General features: G+C 42.7%; 1 protein-coding gene across 5 annotated transcripts in view; it reads left to right on the top strand.

The window, feature by feature from the left end:
- The window catches only part of TNC (tenascin C), a 98,876-nt gene that overhangs the window by 41,690 nt on the left and 37,740 nt on the right, over nucleotides 1-19,446 (top strand). For 2 of the 5 annotated variants that reach the window (XM_037797974.1, XM_037797970.1), the window contains exons 10-15: nucleotides 610-873; nucleotides 10,167-10,439; nucleotides 11,011-11,283; nucleotides 11,898-12,167; nucleotides 14,676-14,948; nucleotides 17,228-17,500. In XM_037797974.1, coding sequence (XP_037653902.1) covers nucleotides 610-873; nucleotides 10,167-10,439; nucleotides 11,011-11,283; nucleotides 11,898-12,167; nucleotides 14,676-14,948; nucleotides 17,228-17,500 — 1,626 coding nt within the window. The remainder of the gene's footprint in view (nucleotides 1-609; nucleotides 874-10,166; nucleotides 10,440-11,010; nucleotides 11,284-11,897; nucleotides 12,168-14,675; nucleotides 14,949-17,227; nucleotides 17,501-19,446) is intronic. The other 3 variants (XM_037797972.1, XM_037797973.1, XM_037797971.1) reach the window with 2 other exon arrangements.

Below are 19,446 nucleotides of genomic sequence, written 5' to 3' on the forward strand. Positions count from 1 at the left end.
ATCTTATTCTGATTTTGCCAGTTTTACAAGCACTCATTTGTGTTGTGCATTTAGTTCAATGCAACTTTATCCCATGAGTAAATTCATTTAACCACTACCACAGTTAAGACATGGGACAGTTCCATCATAAGGATCCTTCATGCTACCTTTTATAGATACAGCCACGTCCCTCTCTCCGCTCATCCCTAATGTCAGGCAACCACTCATCTTTTCATCATCTCTAGAATTTGGTCATTTTGAGAATGTTACATAAATGGAATCATACAGGACATAGCCTTTGGAGAGTGGCTTTTTTTCATGTGGCATAATTCCCTTGAGATCATTCACATTGTTTCTTGCAACACTAGTTCTTTCCTTTTCATTGCCAGGTAGCTTCCCAAGGTACTAATGCACCGCTATATTTATTTTTAATCTCCCCAAACTCCTGAGAGCTAATGTATACTTGGACCCGTTTTGCAAAGGTGAAAACCGAGACTCGGGTTAACTGTCTAATGTCACACAGCCCCTCAACAGCAGACCGAGGGCTGCAGCCCAGTACCAGCTGACTCTTAGTCCAGAAACATCCCTGCCTCTCAGCCTGAGCAGTGTGCGTCTCTGTTTTCCTCCCAGACATGGATGCGCCCAAGGACCTTCGGGTTTCAAAAATGACAGACAACAGCCTGACCTTGCTCTGGAGAGCGCCCCTGGCCAAGTTTGACCATTACCGCCTCAACTACAGCCTCCCCTCGGGTCAGCCGATGGAGAAGCAGCTTCCCAAAGACACCACCTCCTACGTTCTGCGGGGCCTGGCACCTGGGCAGGTGTACACCATCCTCCTAAGAGCAGAGAAAGGCAGACACAAGAGCAAACCCGCCCACGTGAAGGCGTCCACCGGTAAGTCCTGCCTCTGAGCTCCCTCCAAAGCCAGATGGGAAGGCATGCTACTTCCTCTACTCCTGGAGCTCTTAAAAGCCACTTTGAAAGAGTCCCTTACCTCTTTTTCCAGAGTGTTAACTTTTCCTTTCGTTGGCCAGTTCAGCAAATGTCCCAGGAGAACTTAAAGCATCCGGGTTTGGTTTGTCTTTAATTCTTTTATTTTTTGATTGTATGTATGTTTTGCAGATTCTTTTAAATTGTTTCCCATTTTTCTTCCCTCCTTTAGCTTAGCAATTAATTTGTTTTTCATTTTATTTCTTTCAGAGATGACCAAGATATCTTGATACTAATTATTTGGTTATTTCCCATTAAATATTTTTATTCCAGGTCTTTTCCTTTCTTCTAAGGTTACCACTGGAAAGCTACACAGGATCCTTTGAGTCTTCCATGATACTTTTCTCCTTTTCTATTTTCTCTTAGGCATTAAGGTTTGAGCCCCATATTTCCAAGACAACAGCTTAATCCTGACCTCCCACGTCTCTTCTAGCCCAATCATCGTATTCTTGGCATCTACTGCCATGTTTCCTAAGAGGCTAAATTATTTAAATGCTATAATTGAAAAAACAATCAGAGAAAAATGTTCTTCCTTCATGAAAAAAAAAGATGTGCACATTTTATTTTGTCCCCCAATATTTAAGAGGTATAGGTGGAAAATGTTACATCTTCAGGGTTTAATCAGTCAAAGTCTTTACTTTCAATGTAATTAGTAAGTGTTTGTTGAGCACCCACTGCATGCTTGAACTCTGCTAATACTTGACGAAAAAGTGGGTGACATAATAAGCATAGCTACATTACTCATGTGCTCCAGCTTACAGTTTTGGGGAAGAATAGATACTCAGAATGTGAGATAGAATCCAATCAACGAAAGGGAGTGAAAAGGCAAATCAGGAGCAGCCAGTGAAGGTGTCATGACAGAGGTGTTTCTCCAACTGGACAGAAAAGGAGTTATAACAATGGTCATATTTGGAAACGCCTTGAGAAATCTTTGTCATTTACAAAACCTTCAACTGCCTATAACAGAGATCTTAAATAGCTGTCACTTAAGTAAGACAGAGGTTGCTTTCTTCTCTCATAAAATAAATCTAGTTTTAGGTGGTTCAGAGATGGTGTGTTAGTTCCAAATTAACAGGGACTCAGGATCCTTGTATCTTTCTTTTCCACTGTTCTTAGTCCTTGGCTTCCATTCATTTTCAAAGTCACCTCAATGCCCCAACATTGCTGCTATAGCACAGCCTTCTCATCTGTGCCTAGGCAGCATGAAGAAGAACCCAAGCCAAAAGAACTGCCTCCTAGATGAGTCTTTCTGGAAACTTCATGAATGATTTCTACTTGCATTTTATTGACCACTCCTGTCTATAAGTGAGGCTGGGAAACATGGCCTTCTGGTTGAGCATGTTGCTGCTCATATAAAATTGTGGTTGTTTGTAAGGAAGAGTGGGAGAAGGGATATGTGGTAGGAAAAGAGGGAAGTCTGCCAGGGAGTCTAAAGTGAGTCCAGGTGGAAAATTTTAGAGACTCTGTGCACAGACTGTTCCCACTTTCAGCCATGAGATGATTGTCAAGGTGCTCCAGAAAGGTAGTATAATCATGGGAATAGGGGCAGATGAGAATAAAGAAAAAATAAATCTATGGTAAATATTTGAATATTTCAGCTTTGTAAGCATAAGCTTGTTATAAGATGTCAAAGGACAACAAATGAATCAGAAATATGAAAAAGGGAAAGCCTCTGTCTCTCCCTCTCTCTCTCTCTGTATCTCTCTCTTGTCTTTAACTTTCCCTGAGTCTGACAAATGTTATGTCAAAGAGAGTTTCCTATCTCCCCTCGATCATTTTACCCTCTGCTTATAGCTATATTATCTCCTTTCTCCAGTGGGGAAGCCCCAGACCTCAGCAGCTCAGCTAGATGAAATCTTCCTAATGAACCACAGCCTGGAATTACTTTGCCTCTGACTCAGAGCGGTTGATATCCCAAGGGCTCAGTGGTTTCATTTCCCTTGCCATGACTTCTTAATGCTGTTTCGAAGAAATCAAGCTGTATATTTATATTCTTTAGTATAGGAAGATTGTACTAACCTTTTGTTTGGCTCTTCCCCACTGTCTTCAGAATATTTCTGCCTTTGGCTTTCTCCACAGAGCAATTGTATTCTATTAAAAATGAGGCGGACATTTATTTCCCTCTCCTGAATTCACTCAAATTCTGTAACCATGCCCTGTGCTAAGTTCTAGAAATACTAGAACAATTAAGACAGGTCCCTGCTTCCAAGGAACTCACTGTCTAGTAGACAGACAGACAAAAAGCAGCACACACATCACTAGCTAGTAATTGGGGATGCAGAGAGTGTGGTGGGAGCACAGGAGGAAGCACAGCATCTGCCTTCTGTACATGAGGAAAGGCTTAAAATGGGAAGAGCTGTTGGCAGAGACTTAAAAGGTGAACAGAACTGTGTCAAAGAATACGTAAAAGAAGTAGAAGTCAAAGTACCTAGCCTGGGAAGACGTATAGGAAAAAGAAAGGATGGGGGAAGGGGGGATGGGAGACTTTGGATGATTGGACCACATGGCTGTGGTCCTGAAAGATCAAATGGTTATAGGTGGAATCCTCAGAAGAAAGGCACTTTCTGCTCTGTACCACCAGACTCTTAATTGTGGAAGTCTGCAAGGGGCAACTCATCATCTGTGGGCTTTCCAGAGAAAGTGGGGAACTGGTGATTTCAAAGCCACATTCCCAGGGAATTCCAGGGCTATAGCCATGGAATTGAGCCAAAGTGCAAGCCTTTTCCTTGAAGCTAACCCATATTTAAAGTGTTCCTACCCTGGCTTCCCATCACTCCTAAAATGAGACCCAAAGACCCTACCATGGCCTCTAAGGCACTACAGAATCTGGCCACCACTCGTGCCCTTGCTCGTTTCGCTGTGATCACCCTGACCTTCTCACTGACCCTCAAGCATTCCAAGCCTCTCTCCACCTCAGGGCCGCTGCACGTGCTGTTCCTGTTGGATACCACTCTTTCCCCAGTTCTTCACACAGCATGCTCCCTTGTTTCATTCAGTTTCTATTCAGATACAATCTCAAAGGAGAGGATTTCCCTGGCCACCTAAAATGGCACCCCACCCTGATCTACCCCTTCGTTACATTAGTGTTCCCCGTGACACTTATTGGACCTGATACTATTCAGTTGTTGGTTTATTTATCTGTGGCCTGCCTCCTACTATGGACCAGAAGGTTAGGACTCTCTCCTTCATCCACTGCTGCATCTCCAGGGCCTTGAACATGATAGGTGCTGCAGGAGCATCTGGTGGCCCCAACTACCCCAGAGTGAGCATTTCCTTAGAAACATCTCATCTTTTCCATTCATCTACATTAACATCACTTTAATAGCTCAAACTCTCTCCCCCTAAAGACTAAGGGGAAGGCATTCCCCCTGGAAAGTCTTCAATTAGGCTTAATCTGGATAGAAGGAAGGAAGGAAGGAAGGAAGAAGGAAGGCAGGAAATGGGGGAGATATGCTTGGCACATTGGTCTCATGTCAATAAGGATGATTTCTCTGTTCCTTCCTTCCTTTCTTCCTTCTTTTCTCTGTCTCTGTCTCTCTCTGTCTCTCTCTCTGTCTGTCTCTGTCTCTCTCTCCCTCCCTCTCTCCCTCTCTGTATTTGTATTCTGATAAGGTCACCCACACCCTGTTTGAGGTGAAGGTCATGAATTTGCTGAGAGCAGTAAGGAAACATAAACCAGGGAGGAAATGTAGAAACACAAGACCAATGAAACATCTTTCCAAACCAGCATAAGACTCAATAGCGACATCCCAAATAATTCTCAAGAATTTTGGAAGCAGAAAGATATAATTTGTTAAACCATGCTATAAGCAATAGAGAATATTCTAGTCTGATTTCCGATTTGTATTTCCTTGTAGAACAAACTGAAATGTATTCAAATGTTTATCCAGCCCACAAAATTTTATTTAGCACCTACTATGGGTCAGACAATATTGGTATGTAGAACAGAAAGACACAGCTCTCCACTCAAGGAATGATGCACGCTGCAATGAGAAAAAGAGAGGAAGAAAGAGAGAGAACCAGAACCATACAGATTTAAATAGTCTGTGTTAGAGGGAAGGTCACTAGCTACAGAGCACAGATGCACGTCCCATCCCAGACCCAAGCAAAGGGAATAAAGGGCATAAGAGAGGGCTTTTGGAAGAGTTGGTACTTGTCTGAGTGCTATAAAAAGAAAAGGAGTTGGGCAACTGGAGAAGGGGGAAGAAAATTTCCAACAGGGGAAACAACATTGCAACTCTCAGAAGCATAAGAAACTTGATTTTCCTGAAACGCACACTGTACAATCCTGCTGTTGGACAGAGTGGAGAATGGCAGGGTCAAGAGCTGGAAGTGTCCTCAGGGATAGCTGCAGGGTTGTGAATATCATGCTAAGGGTCTTTGGCTTCATTCTTGAAGGTTCCCAAGGCAGGAAAGTCTTTTAATTTCATTCAACTTATTTTTACAAAATGAGATCAAAGCAATTTAATCTACCCTTTGGAGAAGTCACGCTTGCTCTTGGACATCACCCTCCTTCAGGAAGATCCCTCTTTCACCCATGACTGAGCACTGAAAGTGGATTCCTGAACAAGCAGGCACTGGGGACTCTCACCCAGCCGTGAGACATAACTACTGTCTACAAGATGGTGGGAATCTAAAGATTTCAAGTTGGCACTGCCAGAGATTCCTCCAGGCCAGCACTGTTTGCACCCACCATGAGCACAGAAATGGGATTTTGAAACTCCAATTTCCCAGGCCCACTGACATTGTTCCTAGGGTAGATTCCGGTGCACAGCTGTAAGATAAAGACAACGGCCTTTTCATAAAGAAATGCCAAGAAATTCATTCTGGAACTATACATTGGAAACACTTGGCCTCTGGGGCAGTAAACCCACAAGTGTGTCATTTACACTTGAAATGTGTATTCAGCATTTATGTGGGGTCTCTTGGTCTCCACCTGGACTTTTGTCTGCTGTATTTTTATTCATGTTATTCCTCCTCTTCTCTTAACTTTTATCCCTCTCTCTTTAATTTGTCTACTGATTTTATTCCTGGAAGTTTCACCTTTTACTTGTCCAACTAGCATTTATTTAATCAATCATTCCACCATTTCTTTGTTATCTTATAAACTTGCAAAAGTTTTCACTAGTATTGGGATTTTCAGAATTTATATACTAGGTGTCATTGAATTGTTCTTGTGTTGAAAGACCAATAAGTAGAAGACATGTTTTAAGGCCATAAAAATGTTTATTATCTGTTTCTGACCTTGTGTGTAGTTATAGATAGAGTAGTTTAGCCTGGTACATATCAGGGCTCTGCAATGATGAAAAATTGGTGCTCTTTGATTCACTCATTCCATACATTTTTATGAAGCACCTGCTGTAAGAGTTGGGAGTACAGTAGTGAGCAAAACAAAGTCCCTGCCTGCATGGAGCATGTATTTTTTTTGTGGGAGAGATATAAGATATCATGATAGATAGATGATTAGATAGATGGATAGATAGATGATTAGATCAAGGTAGATAGCTAAATAGAGAGAGAGAGAGTGTATTTTTTTTGGATTTTTTGTTGTTGATTTTTGTTTTCGTTTGTTTGTTTTTAATTCTAAGTGTGATATCAAGCCATTGGAGGGCTGAGAACAGCGAAGAGATATTTTGCCAGGATTCCTCTGGAAATTAGGCTCTAAGGGGGCAACAGTGGGAGCAGCAAATCAGTTAGGAGGCTGTTGCGTAGTTCAGATCAGGAATGGTGGTAGCTTGGAAAAGGATGGTAGCCCTGGAGGAAATGAGAAGTTTCTGAAGTAGAACTCTATCTTGAAGGTAGAGCCAAGAGGATTCACTTTTGGATTTGATGGTGGTTGTTGGAGGTGGGGATAAAAGAAAAAGAAGATTCAACAATGTCTCCAAAGAACTTGAACTGGATAAATACTGGTGCCGTTTATTAAGACAGGGAACCCCAGGAAAGGATCAAGTTTAAGGGGAAAAATGAAGGTTCAGACCTTGATATGTTGAGTTTGAGATGTCTATTAGACATCCAAGTGATGACAGCTAATAGGCTTTTGGATAAATAAGTCTTGCACTCGAGTTCAGAGTTGGGGATATGACTGTGGGAGTCATCAGCATATAACTGGCATATAAGAGCCATGGGCCCGAAGGATATTGTACTCCTCTGGAGTGTTGTTCAAGGTTTGTGTGTGTCTGCAGTGTGGTGTTGGTGTGTGTAAACATGATTGATCTAACATAGAATTTACCTATTCTCTATTAAACTACTAATTTCTGCAATGAAGTTGGCAAGATTCAAGCGTTTGTTATGTTGAATTTTTTTTTGTTTTTAAGACCATGCATTGGGGGAACACTCTTTGCTTTTTGTGGGGAGGAATAGATGCTGTCTTGGGTTGGAGTCCCTAAAAGCAGAGTGTAAGATGAGGATTCTTTTGGAAGTGATTTAATGGGTGAATGCTCTTAGGAAAAGTGTGGTGCAAGAACCAGGATGGGGCCAGGGAAGAAGCCAAACAAAGGTCTGGCTCATTCTAGGGGAGGTCTGGAACTCACACCGCCCCACAGAGTTGGTTCCACCTAGAGGCAAAGGGGCTGGCCTTATATACCCCCAAAAGGTGGGGACAGGGGGACATCATCTGGAGGAGACGGCTCCTGTTCAGCCAAGAACAATTCTCTAGAGAACAGGGCAAAGGTCAACTTTAGCAACCAGCTCTCCCAGCAGCTGGGAAGTAGAGGTACCATCTTGGTGAAGGGGTCTGAGTGGGGTACCAAGTATCCACTACATACATGACCACAACACAGCATTTCCACTTTAACTAATAAACTGATTCCTTTTCTTGAATTGCCCACCAAAACCAAAACACAACAAAGCAAAAAAAGTGGTGGAAATGTCATCACCATAACTGTTACACCATAACCATTACTATTCATTAAACAATATGATATTATGTGACAGTAATGCTATCAAATTTATGGACAGACGAAAAAGGATGTGAGCGTCATTGTATACATAGTATCAGTGATAACAAAAAGCTGATTCAAAGAGGAAAGATGACTCTCATCGGAAGGAGACACTTACCAATACCTGTCTCCTCCTCTTCCTATCCATCCATACTCTCTCAGCTTCACAGGCAATCCATAACCACCTCTTTCCTTCTGCAGTTAGGTGACTTACCCACATCTCTTGCAAATTGGTGCCTGAAATTTCTATCGCGAAAAAAAATACCTTTCATGTTATGAGAGATAAATCAATATGGCAGGGAAAAAGAAGATAGGTAAATGGAGAGGAAAAAAGAGTGACTCAATCACACTAAGGGATAAACTGTCAAGTCAGTTAAGCTCTTGGCAAGCAGTTTTTAACAGCAGGAGGAACAAAGAGAGGAAAGTAGGATAACAAGGGGAGTATTAGGGGTGTAAAGATTGATTTTGTTGACCTTACAGTTTTGCTCAGATTTGCTTTTGTCCTGCATCTCTTTTATGCATGAGGACCCTGGCATATACTCCTGAGTACAGTTATGCTTAAAACTCAAGTTCAAGGATATATTTGTTATATCTGGGAGCACTGTCCTGGGCTTACAAGGACCAGTGGGTTTAAGGATGGTTGATCTCTTCCCCAAACTAGAGTTATCACTTTGTCCTCTCTTTCTCATAAAGACCACACTTTTACAATTAAGAACTGCTAGGGGGCATTAGGTGTGAGCCCCCGAACACGAATCTGAGAGAACTGAGGAGCCCATAGATGGTGGTTCAAGATTGGGGTAGGCAAACACTTTCCGTAAAGGGCCTGAAAGTAATCAGTTTAGACTTCACGGGCTACATAGTCTCTGTGGCCTGCTATTCACCTCTGCAGTTGAACACAAAAGCAGCCGTCAACAACGAGTAAATGAACAAGCATGGTTGTGTTCCAATAAAATGTTATTTATGCCCACCAAAATCTAAATTTCATTTAATTTTCATCAGTCATGAAATATTCTTCTTTTGATTTTATTTTAAGCATTTAGAAATATGAAAACCATTGTTAGCTTGCTGTCTACCAAGACAGGAGGCAGTCCAGATTTGGTCCTCAGTTTGTAGTTTGCTGACCCCTCTTCTAGGTCAAACAAGATTTGAAGGAGTATAAGATTTGCCAATATGAAACAATTAGGAAGAATATTCCCCAGAACTTGGAAAAGTCTAGATCAAACAGATTCTAGAAAAGAAAAGCTCTCCATTATCAAAGGATAACCTCAATCGAATTGTGAGCTAAGATTTTCAAGTTTGAACCTTGTTTTAAAGGACATAGCAGGCTCATTTGAAATGCATAGCAATGTTAGACATACACAGGAAACTAATTTGTTCTTTTCAGTGAGCTACAGGCAGTTCCTACTCTCTTGTTCATAGGATCCATTTCCTGAGAAAATCCTTTCTTCCTAGGTTATGCCAAGTCCACTTAACCTCAGCCATGGGCAAATTATCCACCACCACCCCTTTACAGCAGAGTTGTTACCGTATTTTATGTGTTCTGTAGCAGAGTAGAAATGGTGTATTCAATTAAATTAAGCTTAGTAAGCTCTTTTTTTTTTTTTTTTTTTTTTTTTTTTTGCCCCAGGACTGAGTCTTTCTTTCTATCCAGTAAGGGACAAATATTTAAATCCATGGCCTTCCTTAGTTCTGCCTTACTTGTACTGTGTTAGTTTATCTATGATCTTTACTAAAATGGTTTGAGCAAATTGATTTGAACCCTGGACATTGACAAAGTCCCAATATCAAGAAGCTGGAAAATAGACCTGCTAGAGATTGAGGAGGCATGGAAAGGAAGGGAATCCAGGAGATGCAAACTGTGTCAAAATCCAGAAGGCTGAAAAGCTCAGACCAAGACCACAAGAATGTCTGAGGGCCCCTCCTCAGGACGAGAGGCACCTCTTAAACTGGAAATGGAAACCAGGTCACCACTAACATAGACCTACAAAGTTTCCTAAATCTACCGGACACCTGTCAATAAGAAAATACCATTTCTGAAAGACAATCTCATACATATGATGGTAAAACGAGTATATTGATTTTTTTGTTGTTGGTGGTGTTTTAATGGGGACAGCAATGCCAGGGGATCGAGTGAGCAAGGTACATTACACAGGCTCTGACAGCCTTCTTGCGCTGGCAACAGGTTTGCCATTTCTGGATTCTCAGAATGAACATGTTTTGAGGAATGGTTTAACTGACCCCACTTCTGTCATTATTCAGACCAAGCCCCTGAACTGCGAAACTTCACCGTGACTGAGGTCGGCTGGGATGGCCTCAGGCTCACCTGGACCGTGGATGACCAGACCCATGAGCACTTTGTCATTCAGGTGCAGGAGGCTAACAAGGTGGAGGTGGTCCAGAACCTTACGGTGCCCGGCAGCCTCAGGTCTGTGGACATCCCGGGCCTCAAGGCCGCCACCCCTTACAGGGTCACCATCTTCGGGGTGACTCGGGGCAATAGGACACCAGCACTCTCTGCTGAAGCCTCCACAGGTACCTCTTACCTTTCTACCCATAGCTTCTTTTTTTCTCTACAGGAAACTGGCCCAAGGATAATCAGACTCAAGTAGCTTTTGAATAGATGTGTTCTGCCGCAGGTTACAATGCTGTGATATCTAATAATGGAAAGCGAGGCTATCGATTTGCACAATTCTAGGGATGGCATTCATATTGCACTCCATGTGTATGGTGCCCTCTGGAGTTGTGCAGAGCCCAGCCTGTGGGACTATGCACACAGCCCCAGTGGAGGGGAGCTTCAGCTTCAAAAACAGGCTCACTCCTATTAAGAGCTGTTAACACACTGTATTGAAAAGGAAAACAGATCACAAAATTAATCCCCTTATCTGCTGGAGGCTAGTGCAATTCCCTAATAAGATAGGAAAACAAATCTTTTCCTACACCTTTCCCTTGTTGCTGTATTTCTAAAATTTAGGAAGCTGCATGATGCATGTTGATCTAAAGAAAGATACATTTTTAAGTGACATAAAGCTTATTCTCCTGTTAAAGATTTCCTGGATCTTCGTGTGTGATATGATCATTAAACTAGTTCTTTGTCCTTCTTCAGGGGAAACTCCCTCGCTGGGGGAGGTAACAGTGGCCGAGGTGGGCTTGGATGCCCTCAAGCTCAACTGGACAGCTCCAGAAGGAGTCTATGAGCACTTTTTCATTCAGGTGCAGGAGGCGGACACAGTAGATGCAGCCCAGAACCTCACAGTCCCAGGGCGACTAAGGTCCGTGGACCTAACTGGGCTCAAACCAACTACTCATTATAGCATCTCCATCCGTGGGGTCACTCCGGACTTCAGCACAACCCCTCTGTCTGTTGAAGTCTTGACAGGTATTCTAGACTAAGTCTCTAATTTGCTTCATTCCTGTTGTCTCCTGCTCAGGAAGGGTCAAAGCTCTGTCCTGCTCTAAACTGGATTGGGCCCCTACCATGTTGGGTAAATACTGGTGAATCATCCTTGCTTCTTCTCAAATGTCATATATCCTCATTTGGCCAAATCCTGGTAGTAGCATGGCAGCCAAACCCGTGGAAAATTCCGCCTTCTCTCCCTGTATAAAAGTAAGAGGTGACTTTCCTTTCGATGCCAGTTTCAGTGACGATATCTAAGAAGTTGGAAAGCATGACTTGGGAAGTGAAAAAAACATAAAAAAGCTCTGAGTTCATTTTAAGAACAAGCTAAAGGACTCCCCAAAACCCTAACTATATAAAACGAATGGAAGTTGTGAATAATTCCTAAAACTACCTTTCATTCCCAAAGGCCAAATAGAAAAATCTGGTTTTCCTGCCAATAGAGACTGCCCACTCAACATCTACTGTAAATCATGCATCTCTAATCAACATTAACCAGACAACTCATCTCAACCTGAGCCAAAATGCCATCTCACCTGAATCCCAGCACACAATTGCCTTTTGTAGTAACTCAGCAACTCTGTGTCCTTATACAGAGAAGGTTCCAGAACTGGGAAACCTCACAGTGAGCAAGGTTAGCTGGGATGCTGTCAACCTGGACTGGACCACCCAAGATGGGACCTACGAACAGTTTATCGTTCAGGTCCAGGAGGCTGACCAGGCAGAAGTTCGCAATCTCACTGTTCCTGGAAGCCTGCGTTCCGTGGAAATCCCAGGCCTCCGGGCCAGCACTCCTTACACAATCACCCTGCACGGCATGCTCAGGGACCGCAGCACTCGACCCCTTGCTGTGGAGGTCACCACAGGTATCTGACCTTCTTCTCAGATCAGAAACATGATGTGAGCCAGCCTGTCATTGGAATAGAGAAAATTCCCCATGTGGCAGGGTCCTACCTCCATGTGGTTGGCAGGCAGGCATCACCATGAGCTCTAACTCAGGATGATCTGGGTTGGAATTCTACCCTCCTGGCTGAACATTCATGGGTAGGTCACCTTACATCTCTGAGCCTTCTTTTCTCATCTTCAAATCGGAGACAATACTCCTACTTCAGAGTAATAAATGAGATAATAAATGAAAGTGCATAGCAAAATGATCATAAGGTAGTAAGTATTCAACAGGAAATAGCCAAATTTAACATATAGCCACTGAGTCATAATAATAACAGTGTGAACAGTGGGTCTGTTCTAGAAAGGCCAGAACTTTCTAGAGAAGCCTTGCATTCGTGGACTTGGAGTCACTAACAACCACCCAACTAGTAGTCAAGTCTCTGCAGAATAATCTTTGGAAATGATCTAGTCATCTTCCACCAAAATTATCGAAGTCTCTCTCCAACAGATATTCAAGGTAGGGACATTTCCAAGAAAGGATAGCCACACTTGAATTCAGTGTTCTTCATTCAATTTGAGGAGGAACAAGAATTCATCTCAATTTGTCCCCTGAAAAAAACTCCCTCCTAACTGCTACAGGAAACACTAGGTTGTTCATGAGGTTTTTAGAAAAGGCTTTAAAAGGGGCTATAAGCAAAAAGACAGAGTTGATAATAGGGTCTTTATGCTAGGCCTTTTAAGTCCATGCCACTTTCTACGTACCCAGTGGTTTTATAATGCCACCCAAATCACCTAATTCAACTAAATTGTTTTCCGTGCCCCTATCTACCAAATAAGCTTGGTCCTGGCTGGAAACATAACTGCAAAAATTAGAAAGGTGATGTTGCAATACACCTGAGCTGTTCAGATTATGATTGTCCTATGTTTTCTGAAATATCTTCACACCAAACAAGAGCCAAAAGGACCTTTAAGACATGTATGATCTGGGTGCAGGACACTGATGATCTAAATCTACCACTTGCAAACTTTTATTTTTAGCAGCAAAACTTCTTTTGCAAGTGAAATCTTAAAAGGAACCCCACTATATGACAGACTAAAGAATTGTTCTTGGTGAGCTGGGGAGAAAGAAGGGGGTGCACACCCTCCATGTCCCCACCCCAGTTCTTCCAGAAAAGCATCGGATGTATTTGGAGCATAGCTTGAAAACAGTCTCTCTAAAAGGAAGAAGTTGCTCAGACTCTCACAATACCTATTGCACAATACCTATTCCACAGAATTCTTGGATACCTGAGAACAAGTATTTTGTGTCTTTTTTTTTTTTTTTTTGGCTGAAATCGCTGCAGATATTTTCCTTTCTAACTTCTTATCCATAGCCACATCGCCTTAAAGAGAGAGACTGAGAGCTTGCATTAAACCTGACAAGCATCCCACTAAGCAGTGGGTTTTTCCATATCCTGAATCCAAACTTCATAAATCAGCAATAATAGCTATGTCAAATTTCCTTCCCACAATGTAGACTAATTACTAGTGGGCCCTGATCTGCACCATTTACTGAGAAAAATGTAATGACTATTAATTAAAAGCAGACACACTCACTTCACACCAACAGCCTTGCTTCAGGTTGGAGCTGTCCTTTCTTCAGGCATAAAGTACTATTGGAGGAGGTAGGAAGAGAAAAACCAAGCCAAGAATCCAGTGCCTAATCTTTGATCCCTGAAAGCTGAGAAAAGTCCAGAGGTAAAACCTATCAGTCAAAGCCTGAACAGCATATCCTCTATCAACCCAATCAAATAGCAGCCACCAGCAATGAGATCTGTCTAATTTCAAGTCACTGAAATCAAGCAGGTAATGCTCTCCCACATGAGCAAGAAACTCCAAGGTAAAACATCAGAACAACAATATACTGTTTAAGCTGTCACTCACTGGGCACTCGCTCTGTGTCAGGTACATTAACAGTTTATAAATATTATCATTTGATTATCACACAACCCAGTGAAATGGGTCCTATCCACTCTGTTTTAAAGGTGAGGAGAGTAAGGCTCAGAGCAAAGCTGAGGGACATGCCCAAGTTTACACAGCCAGCAAGTATCAGTGTTAGAATTCTAACCGAGGTCCGTCTGCCTCCAAAGCCTGTGCTTTTAACCATCCCTACTCCCCCTACCCTGACCCACAATCCATGAGCTCTTTAGCTGCTGGCCATGCATGCTCAGAGACCTCCTTGCAGGCTGTGCATTTGTCCTGATGGCATTGCCATCTCAAGGATAAGCAATGCACATGTTCTCCTTTCTGATCTTTTCTCAACTCCTGAAGAAAGCTGTGGTCAAGTACCACAGTTCAAATTGCAAATGCCTGGGGACCAGAAAGGACTACCCCCACAAAAAAATTCTCTCTTCCCCTGCTCTCTTCCCTGGTGTTGGGCCGTGGGATGTTTGGTTTCCTCATTTTCCATTTGCAGAACTGACACACACCTCTCTGCCCTTCTTCAGAGGAAATCCCTCAGCTGGGAGACTTAACCGTGACTGAGGTCGGCCGGGATGGCCTCAGACTCACCTGGACCGTGGATGACCAGGCCTATGAGCACTTTGTCATTCAGGTGCAGGAGTCTAACAAGGTGGAGGCGGCCCAGAACCTCACAGTGCCCGGCAGCCTCAGGGCTATGGACATCCCGGGCCTCAAGGCTGCCACCCCTTATAGAGTCACCATCCACGGGGTGGCTCAGGGCTATAAGACACCAGTCCTCTCTGCTGAGGCCTCCACAGGTACCTTCTTCTATACTCTCAGTGTTTTCTCTCCAAGGTTTCCTGCTTCCTTTCTAAGAGATTGTGCTGGGAGTCACCTCTCCATGCCTGAATCTCTCCTGTGTGCCCTTCAGCTGCTGGCTGTGCATGCTCAGAGACATTCTATGGGCTGTGCCTTTGTCCAGATGCCACTGTCATCTCAGGGATGTGTGATGCAGGTGCTGCTCTTTCTGACCTCCAGCCTCCCAGCCTCTCTCACCTAAACTTTACCTGGCCCATCCTGCATTTATATCTTTTTCTGAACGATGATTTTTTCCTTCAGGAAGCAGCCTTACAGTTTTAATTCACTTCTCCATTGCTTGGGTATAACTCAAAGCCCATCCTTATATGTGTGAGTTCTGGTGGAGCACAGATAATTTACCATAGAGAGTCTTTTGCTAGTTGCAAATTGTGCTTTACTATCTCCAAAACCCTCAGGGGTGTGGGTCCTGTGGGTCTTGCATTTAAGAAATGTTTCTATAAAGTGCACTGAGCATAATAAGAGAACTGAATTACTCTCCTCCTCCAGGCAATTCTCTCAGATAGTGAGTCATTGTTAGAACATCAAATTAGCAAATAGCTAGACCAGAAAGAAAAACATATATCACACAATTATGACTGGAGACTGTACCAAAGAGAAAGCCATTCATTAGCAGAAGTACACACAGCAGTATTTGGAACAAGAATATCCCAGGCTATGAATGTCAAAGAACTGATACCCCTTTTGCTCTTTTTAATCAAGAGTCACTCCCTGGAGAGTTGATCTTTGGATGGCACACCCCAACCCCAGACCCAGGACAGTACATTATCATTTACTCATCACACTACTTGAGTCACAAGGCCTTCAGTGTTCCCTAGGAGCCTGCTAAAGGGGGCAGCCCTTCCCTGCATTGTTTCCCATTGCTCATCTTCCTTATATGCCTGGATGGTTTTGAAGCTCATTAGCAGCTTTGTTTTGTTTTGCATCCTCCTGACCCCCTTTCTATAAAATTCTTGCAACTAAACTTTCATGGCAAACCTATAGGGGTCAAACACACACAACACAGCTCTACATTTTTGCCTCAATCATTTCAGTACCCTTCACTGAAATAAGTACAAAACACAAGCTACCACTGCATGGACAGTGATGCAGAAATGTCTAGAAATCATAGCTCTGCTGCGATTTCCCTGGATGTACCCCGGGTTCCTTAGTCCGATATCCATGAACCATCCCTTCCCAGACAGCAGAGAAATTGCCCACTGCTTCTGATCTTTCCTGCAGATCTTGTGGTGTGGGTATCATTAGTATTTTTACATCATTTTTTTTCTTTTTAACAACAGCAACATTCTTGTTCCTGATGACTTGGCCTATGAGGAGAAAGGGCCATAATCCCATTTACTCTGTGTCACCAGAACTGTTGCGTTGGCCTTAGAGATCAGGAGGCAGCTCCTTCCTTGCTAAGAGAGTTCTGGCTTTTCAAACCCTGCTTCTGCCTGCCCTCTGCAGGTTTTATTCCTCTTGCTCAGAAAAGCACTGGTAGGACCATCTCCAAGGCAAAATGGTATTTTTTTGGCGAAAAAAGGTTGCCCGAACTGCCCTGTCTTGGCTTAGCTCTCTTGGTGGGCAATGCAATACTAGTCTTCTTGGCCACATAGAAGCAGTTACAAGATGAGAAGCAGAATACGAGAAAGGATGGCCGTTGCCCAAAATATGGAGAAAATACCAAGAATTATATTGACCCCTGAAAATTACCAGTTCTCTTCAAGCCACAAAATCATAGGCCTCAAGGAACCACCCTTGGGATAATAACGGCATCAGAATTACTTAGGCCTCATTTGAATAGATGGGCCCTCCCTCAAAGCAAAGGATGCTGGTAGGAGGAGGGAGTCAAGTAACCTTGTCTCCAGAATGCAAGTCAAAAGACTGGAAGCTGCCAGCCCTCCTATCTTTTGACTGATGGCCAGAAGTCCCTGAAGGAGGCTCACAGGGCATGTCTTCCCTACTACAGGAGCCCTTGGCCACACCTGATCATGTGTGGCAGCTGCGGAGCAGGGAAATCTCAATTGCCATATCTTTCTCCTTTTGTTTTTCTTTTAACAAAGCCCCCTTTTCTCCTTCTTTCATTGGTGCTGACTGGTAACTCTTTGCTTTATTTTGCCGTAACCCTGAACTACCAGATCTTTCTATCTAGCTACGGTTCTGTTAACAAATTCGATCTTCAAACACAAGCCAAATGATTAACTAAATTTTTTTTTCTTCTCCCTTATCCCTCCTTTTTCAGCTAAGGAACCTGAAATTGGAAACTTGAATGTTTCTGACACAACTCCTGATGGCTTCAGTCTCTCCTGGACAGCTACTGATGGGGTCTTTGAGATCTTTACCATTGAAATTATTGATTCCAATAGGTTGCTGGAGACAGTCGAATATAATATCTCTGGTGCTGAACGAACTGCCCAAATCTCAGGGCTACCCCCTAGTTCTGATTTTATTGTCTACCTCTCTGGACTTGCTCCCAACATCCCGACCAAAACCATCAGCTCCACAGCCACCACAGGTACATGTGCCTATCCCCATTTCTAACATGCTCTCTCCAGAGTCTTCTTTACAGGGTAAAGCCACACCTTCTCCAAGCCCATTGAAGAATGAGCCACAGGGCACTAGCTCTTCTGTGATGCTAGACTGGAACACTATTTAATGCCCTTCTATTCCAACAACAGACCAAAGGGTGGATTCCATAACGCTACTCCCCTTATTTATTAACAATCAGAACATTTGCAGCATGACATGCCACTCCATCCAGATTGTCCTATGGAATCAGGAGAAAAGATTTCTCTCCTTCAGTAACTAAAAAGCATAGATAGATTTGTCCTTGACTTGAAAAGATGCCTGAATCATCTAAAGTGGTCTTAAAAGTTAGATTTTGTGTTATCCTCATGCTTTTGATATCCTAATACTCACATATCCCAATGATTTAATGTAATTGTGTTCATGGTGTTATTTTTTTTTCAACTGGGAACATGAAGAGAAAGCAGAGATTTTACTCATCAGACAAGTGCAGGAGATAGCATGACATCCAGACCACGCCAGTTCCAACACCAGCTCTAGGAGAAAATGCCAGACCACGATATCTATGTCCCAGAACACTGAATGGTAGTTGTCAAAAATGAAAGTGGACTAGCCTTGTTCAAACAAGGAGCTTGGTTAACAAAAGAGAAAATGGCTCTCACTTTAAGTTTGTGTTATCTGTAAGACACGTACTATGCCCAATATCCTCTAGCATGCAGCAGAAGAGGGAATTTAGAAAAGCATTAGAAATATGAATTTGGAAAAGAGAGCCTTGTCCATCCAAAGCAGCAATCTTAACACATTTTGGTCAAGAGTTATGCTATTGCCAATTAAAACACTACAAACTGATAAAAATAAAGGGGGGGGGGGATATTTGTGGAACAAACACAGAATTTCTCTTTGGAGTTTACAAAAGAAGGGGGCCCATATTCTGGGGAATCCAAGAAGAGAGTTAACATTATAGCATCAAAATTATCTATCATTTAAGCCACCCATTGTTGACAGATGGTTTCTTCTCATTCTGTGTGAGACTACAAATTGTTATGAGAATGGCTCAGAAGAGGCAGAGAGCCACCACTATCTAATTCCCGTCTCAGTCAGATTAAAGTATAAAAAACCTGTGGGAGAAAATTAGTCAGCCATATATATTTGTTTCTCATGACTCAAGGTGTATCTCACCAAAGGATAAGTTCCTTCACCAGGGGGTGAAGTCTGAAACTATGGATTTAGTCTTATGTGTTTTGATTTTGATCTTATATTTGTATTTTAATTGAAACACTTTCTTATTTTTCTTCTTTCTTTAGTAGCTGAAACTCTCCTTAGCCACCTCACTATCTCAAATGTAACCTGGGACAGTGCGTCCACATCATGGAAAGCTCAGGAATCTGCCTTTGATAGCTTTATTGTAGAAGTTAGGAATTCTTACCATCTCCAGGAGACCATGGTGCACTCTGTGTCTGGGGCCTCTCACAGCTTTGTCATCACCAACCTCAAAGCTTCTTCTAATTACACTATCCACCTTCATGGGCTGGTTGGTGGACAGCATGCTCGGGCCCTGATGGTACAAGCAACCACAGGTATTTCCCATTATGGGTTCTTCACTCTCCATTGAACTTCGTCTGGATAGCATTCTAAAAGTCATCTGCTACCCACTCTTCACCCTCCTAGTTCTTCCAAATTCTTCTTGAATTTGATAGAACCATCCAAATCAGGGCTTTAAAGCTTTAAAATAATTCTAACCCTGAATTAGGTTCAGTTCGGTGTCAACCTTTTTCCTAAATATCCACTCACATCTAGAGTTGCTCTGTTTGTTTGTATGGTTAACTTGACTTGCTTTGGTTGAATGTCTAAACCATCTTTTCATCTGGTCTTGAATAATCTTTTCCATTACCATCCATTATCATATGCCTGTGGTATTTCTAATCAAGGATTGCC

Source organism: Choloepus didactylus, chromosome 10 (genome assembly GCF_015220235.1).
Source record: "Choloepus didactylus isolate mChoDid1 chromosome 10, mChoDid1.pri, whole genome shotgun sequence".
Lineage (NCBI taxonomy): Eukaryota > Metazoa > Chordata > Mammalia > Pilosa > Megalonychidae > Choloepus > Choloepus didactylus.